This window comes from Octopus bimaculoides, chromosome 8, assembly GCF_001194135.2.
Source record: "Octopus bimaculoides isolate UCB-OBI-ISO-001 chromosome 8, ASM119413v2, whole genome shotgun sequence".
In the NCBI taxonomy this organism is placed as follows: Eukaryota; Metazoa; Mollusca; class Cephalopoda; order Octopoda; family Octopodidae; genus Octopus; species Octopus bimaculoides.
Window position 1 is genome coordinate 34,949,442 of NC_068988.1, and position 6,908 is coordinate 34,956,349.

Genomic DNA, 6,908 nt, shown 5'->3' on the forward strand with positions numbered 1-6,908 from the left:
CTCTCTCTCTCTCTCTCTCTCTCTCTCTCTCTCTCTCTCTACCTCCCTCTCTCTCTCTACCTCCCTCTCTCCTAATATATCATAGCTCTTGTCCAAATTTTCAAACAACTATCACTACTTTGTTTGTCTTTTAACTCAATTGCAATCTCAAAAATACTACCACCACCACCACCATCACTACTATTGCTGCTACTAATTATTATTATTAAGGCAGCAAGCTGGCAGAATGGTTAGCAGGCGACTTTGTGGCATTTTGTTTGTCCTTGTGTTCTGAGTTCAAATTCTACTGAGGTTGACTTTGCCATTTATCCTCTTGGGGCTGATAGAATAAGCACCAAGTCAACTATTGAGTCAATGTAATCAACTTATCCCTTCACCCAAAATTGCTCTCCTGGTACCAAAATTTGAATCCATTCTTCTTCTTCTTCTTCTTCTTCTTCTTCTTCTTCTTCTTCTTCTTCTTCTTCTTCTTCTTCATATTATTATTATTATCATTATCATTATCATTATTATTATTATTATTCTTATCATTATCATTATCATTATTATTCATATTATTATTATTATTATCATGGTTTCAAAGTTTGGCACAAGGCCAATAATTTTGAGAGGTGGGGGTTAGTTGATACCATTCATTAAGACCAGTACTGAACTGGTATTTTATTTTATCAACCCTATTGGCATGAAAGGCAGATTTGACCCAATAACAACATCAATAACAATGATGCTATTATTGTTGTTGTTATTTCTTTATTTGCCACAAAGGGATTCCAAACAAATGGGGCTGATACAAAGACAAGATAGAAATGAGGTGGATGTTTACATTTGCATATAGCATGTAAAAATGAGAAATAATAAGAACTAATGATAATAATAATGATAATAACAATATCTAACAGTAACAATTAGGGATGGGGTTAAGATGAATAAAGCAGCTGGGTTGAAATGAACTACTGCTGAGACTAAGAATTCTTCAAGCTTGAAACATCACTGCTTCAGATGTGTTTCACTTGCAAATATATATATATATATATATATATATATATAAACAAATAAATAAATGCAATTTTCAGTGCCCCACCCTCAGCATAATCCCCACACCATCCTTCCTCTTAAATCTCATAAAATGGATCACCCACATACCACTCATGAACAGTAGACATGCCCTCCCCCCACTGCTGTCTCTTAAGTCTTTGTAGTTTAGTCAGTCAGCCCCACCATCTTCAAACAATGTTTATTTTTTTTATTGCTCTCATTTGTTCCGGCTCTTTACGTTCTAAGTTCAAATCCCACTGAGTTTAGGTTTATCTTTCATCCTTCTGGAGTTGATAAAATGAAGTACCTGTCAAATACTGGGAGTGATTTAATCCACTGCCTTAACTCCTCATAAATTTTTGGCTGAAACCTATGTTAGAAGCATGATTATTATTATTGAGTGAGAGAACAGTGCATGCCATCAAAGTGATACTGGGGTAAAATATATGAAGTCCATTCTTATACCCATCATGACTACCCATCTGATAAAAGTTCATCAGGCTCATGCATTACAACCACATGTGTGCGATATGGTAATTTTATATCAAGATAATGCATGACTTTGCAGGTGGGGCCCACTTAGAATTTTCTTCAAGTTGAGTAGCCCCTACCACTCTGTATATTGGAGAGCAGGAGAAAAGTCTGATACCTTTGGTGGTCAGGGTAATCCTGGATCTGTGGGGTTCCTTAATTGACCCTAGTTAGAGTTTCTTTAGTTGGACGGCTGCATCATTCCTATTATCACATACTTTGCCTACTATGTATAATTTCATTGTATTTCATTGTCTGTTCCATTTCTTTCTCCGTATCCTTTATGTAAATCTTATGGGGGTGAATGAAAATAGTACTAGTCAGGCATGGGGGTTGATGTAATTGACTAGTTCTCTCCTTAAAATTTCAGGCCTTGTGCATGTGGTAGAAAGAATAAAGGTGACAAGCTGAGAAAATTATTAGAGTATCAAGTAAAATTTTTAGTTACATTTTTACCAGCTCTTTATATTCTAAGTTCAAATTCAGCCAAGTTCGACTTCAGTTTCTATTTTCATCGTTTTGGAGTCAATGAAATAAGTACTAGTGGGGTGCTGGAGTCACTGTAATCAACTAATACTTTCCCACTAAAAAACAAATTGCTGGATTGTGCCAAAATTTGAAACAATTGTTATTGTTGGTCTTCCCATTCAGTAGGGTTGTTATTTACTTATCTATTTATATTTTCTCATTTTTCTGTTTCATGCCTCTTTCACAACCAAATAATATGTTCATTCTTTTGTTTGCATCTCAGAATTTTTTCTGTTTTTCCTTGTGTGTGTGAGAGAGAGAGAGAAAGAGAGAAAGAGTTTTGCCTGCAAAAAAATTTCAACCTTGTTTAGATAGCCCAGTGGGAGAATTGAAAATCAAAGATTTCCACAAGTTTGGCTGCCCTTCTTTTTGCTTCTTGTATTTTTTTTTTGTAGGTGTCTTTTTTTTAAAATAAATATTGTTTCTTTTCTCTTGTATATTGTATGATGACTACTGTTTAGAATTTGTTTAAAGAGGCTTGACAAATTGAAAAAGGATATTAGAATTGTTTTATATATATATGTGAAGACAATAACCTGACAGCTGCAAAAGAGAGAAAGAAAAATACTTTCAAAAAAGAAAAAGCTGAATTAGGGCACCATTGACCATAAAAGTTATTTATGTAATAACATGAATACATGAGTTATGTAACAATAGTAATAGTTTCAGATTTTGCTACAAGGCCTGTAATTTTATGGAGAGGAGGTTAGTCAATTATATTGGCCCTAAAACTTGATTGGTACTTATTTTATCAATCCAAAGGGATGACTGGCTAAGTCAGCTTCAGTGGGTTTTGTAGTGAGTAGACAAAATGCCACTGAGTGAATAGCTCTACATTGAATAAGTTGAGCACTGGAGTCAACATAATCAACTTACACCCTCCCCTAAAACTTCTGGCCTCATGCAAAAGTTTGAGATCATTATTATTATCATTATTAAGGCAGTGAGCTTGTAGAATCATTAGCTTGCTGGGAAATAGGATTAGTGGCAATTCGTCTGTCTTCACATTCTAAGTTCAAATTCTATCGAGGTCAACTTTGCCTTTCATCCTTACGTTGATGAAATAAGTACCAGTTGAGCACGGGTCAATATGACTTAATCCCTACCCCAAGTAGTAATGATTCTGCCATCTGGCCACCTTAATAATAATGATTTTGGCTCAACACCAGTATTTGACTGGTGCTGCATTTTATTTACTCCAGAAGTATGAAAGTCAACGTAACCACAGCATGATTTGAAACCAGAATGTATAGAGCTGTAAGAAATACTTGCAGGTATTTTCTCTTGTGCATTAACTATTCTGCCAGCTTACTACCTCACTTATGGCAATGTTATTGATAATAACAGAAGCATTAAAAAGCTATCTATATTTAATTCTGTAAATATTTTTTAAACGTTTAGCAAAGGATAAGAAAAAGCTAAAAATGACATAAAGTAAACTCTGATAAAACATTAAGATAGAAAATGAGATTCTACCTATATTTATAATTTATAGTTAATTTATTTATAATTAATATAAATTAATACTGTTTTCTTTATAATTTGATTCTTGGAATGATCTGATTCATAATTAATTTTTTTTTTGTTCAATGCCATATTTTATTAACCCTTTTGATACCAACCCACCACACAGACCACCTCTGTTCAATGATATATACTTCCTGTTTTAGAGTGATCTAAATTAAAATCTTTCATTAAAATGCTGTTTTAATGTATGTTCCAAATAATGACCAACCAAGATATTTTGGTAATTTTTTTATTATTCTCAATACTAATTGAAACAAATGCAGTGCGTTTCAATAGAAATATGCTTATTAAAGGGTTAATGAAATGATGGGAGTTAGGTCCCACATATACTGCTCAACTGATGATGCACACTGGAGGTTGAACACTTTTTTCTAAAACCTAATTCCTGCTGTCTTGTGGTGCCAATGTTATGCTCTGCAATATTTAGGAACATTTAATTCCATGACTAGGTCTTCATAAATATATCAATAGATAAGGCTGTGATATCATTGTATGTAGGACATTTAGCCCTAATGTGCCCTAAGGGACCTCTATCTGTCAGGGTTGACTGATTAATCATATAGCTGCTGCTTCAGGAATATTTCTGGGCAAGGTTTTTTTATTTATTTATTTATTTATCATTATATTTCAGGCAGATAATTTAATTTTTCTTTTTTTGTCCTTGCCAAATAAATTTACACTATATATTCATTCTTCACTTCTGAAACAGTCACCGAAGAGGTCACAGAATGTGTGGTGAAAGATTTCAAACAAAGGACGAACAATAATAAAGTTGAAGTGAAGAATAAATATAAAGTGCGTATGTCTATCTGGAGGAAAAAAAAATTATCAGCCCGAAATATAACAATAAATAAATAAACCTTGCCCAGAACAAAATAGAAAAAAATGACCATCCTGAAATATAACAGTATCCATTTCAACCTACGATTTCACACTAGGAATCTTGCAAAACAAATACATTTATCATCATCACCATCATCGTTTAATGTCCTCTTTCCATGCTAGCACGGGTTGGATGATTTGACTGAGGACTGGTGAACCAGATGGCTACACCAGGCTCCAATCTGATTTGGCAGAGTTTCTACAGCTGGATGCCCTTCCTAATGCCAACCACTCTGAGAGTGTAGTGGGTGCTTTTACATGCCACCGGCACAAAGGCCAGTCAGACAGTACTGGCAACGGCCATTTATTTATTTATTTATTTATTGTGGAAAACTTCTCACCCTTCCAAGTCCCTAATATCATTCACAGGAAAGGCTGCTACTTTAGGGCTGATGCAGCTTAGAACTCAAACTTAGAAACAAGCTTAGAACTGTTAGAACTCAAATAGTCAGAGCAGATACTGCAAGACACTTGAATAGTTTTACTCTGGATTGGTACTTCTTATTCATCCCAAAAGGTTTGAAATGTAAAGTTGACCTCGGTAGGATTTAAACTGACGTCAAAGCATTGTATCCAACATCTTGTCAACTCTGCCAATTCATCACATTAATGTGACCATATTACTAGTGAAATACTCTGTGTTGCAATTCATTTTCAAAATAGTTGGGAATTTGTAATGATGTAGTTGAAAAATCAACTGGTTTTTGTTAATTGGTGTTTGAAACATAGCAAAACATATTTACATAAAATGGAGATAATTAATGGGTGGATGATATCCTAGTTAGTATACTGTGTGGAATATTATCAATTTTTTTTTTTTTTTTTTTTTGCTTTGGATACTGACTGGAATAAGGTAGCAGTCTTCTAAAAGGGCAGCAAGTCCCAGGCAGTAAATTACTGACCTATCTCCCTTCTCATTTTATCAAATTATTTGAGAGAGTGGTGCAATCTAGAGTGACTCACTTCCTGGAAAGCAACAATCTGCTGGTTCCCAACCAGCATGGTTTCCACAATGGCAGGGACTGCCTTACACAGCTCCTGCATCACTTCAACAATATCCTAAAGGCCTTGGGTGAGGGATCCAATGAAGAAGTCATATATCTTGACTTCAGCAAGGCCTTTGACAAGGTTGACCACAACATCTTGTTAAAAAAACTTTGTAACATTGGAGTGCAAGGAAAGCTTCTGAAGTGGTTTAAATCCTTTCTGGTGAACAGAATGCAGCATGTGGTGATCAGTGGTGTTCGATCAAACACAGCAAAAGTCCTCAGTGATGTCCCACAAGGCACTGTGTTAGACCCACTCCTGTTCCTTATCTACATAAATGACATCATCAGGGTCATTAAATACAGTAATGTAAAAATTTTCGTGGATGACTCTAAGCTTGTGAAGGTTGTCAATAGGATGGGAGACTGGACAAATCTTCAATTGGATCTAGTTGCTGTTATCCAATGGTCACAGAAACATAACATGCAACTGAACGAGAAGTTTGAGTTAATCCACTTTGGTAAAATGGCTACACTTAAACAACCATATATTCTTCCTTCAGGAGAACGCCTCACACATCAAACACCGCTAGGGACCGTGGTGTGACTGTCAACGATAACGTAAGTTGTCCACATAAACAAGAAAGTTGACATCACCCGCGGGGCATGCTCCTGGATCCTCAGCACTTTCCAGTCTAGAGATGCTCCAACCATTATCCTTCTTTTTTTCTAACTTTGCCCACCCTCACCTTGAATACTGTTGTCCACTATGGTCTCCCCACACGAGCCAGAATATTAAAAAGCCTGAAGCACTATAGAGATCAATTACAGGAAAAACTGATGGCATGTATGGTCTTAATTACTGGGATTGACTCGCAAATCTCAAACTGTATTCTCTCCAGCACCACTGAAAGCGCTTTATTATTTGTATGATGTGGAAATTGTTCCAACAGTATTGCCCATATGATATCGGTATCACTTTTAAATTCTACCCAAGGCCTGGTCCCCGTGCCATGTGTCCTCTACAGAAATTGTGCTTTCAGCACATCACAACACTAAGACAGAACTGCTTCTCCTCAACTGGACCGGCTCTTTTTAACCTCATTCCAAAACATATAAACGAGGAAAAAGATTTCATAACATTCAAAAAGTTCCTGGATGAATATCTCCAACAAATTCCAGATAAACCACCAACACGAATGGGCAATGGTACCTAATCGAATGGGCAATAGTGCCTAATCGAATGGGCAATAGTGCCTAATCGAATGGGCAATAGTGCCTAATCGAATGGGCAATAGTGCCTAAAAATAACTATACATAAATACATTACTAAATGTCTTTTCCAGATGGTGCTATTAAGTTAGCTATGACCTGGGCCAATGTGGCCGAAACCTATCTAAGTAAGTAAGTATATATCTA

At 35.7% G+C, this 6,908-nt stretch overlaps 2 protein-coding genes across 2 annotated transcripts in view; both read left to right on the forward strand.

Annotated features, from left to right (window-relative positions):
* Nucleotides 1-6,908, forward strand: part of LOC106867420 (zinc finger CCCH domain-containing protein 10-like) — a gene marked incomplete at its 3' end in the record, with an annotated part of 466,330 nt that overhangs the window by 405,893 nt on the left and 53,529 nt on the right. The window lies entirely within an intron of this gene.
* On the forward strand, nt 5,722-6,096 carry LOC128248538 (uncharacterized). The gene has a single exon (XM_052969909.1). It carries the CDS (start codon nt 5,722-5,724, stop codon nt 6,094-6,096), a length of 375 nt encoding a protein of 124 aa, XP_052825869.1.

Excerpts from the sequence above, each read along its gene's own strand:
- LOC128248538 (XM_052969909.1), top strand. The coding sequence starts at position 5,722 with ATGCAGCATGTGGTGATCAGTGGTGTTCGATCAAACACAGCAAAAGTC.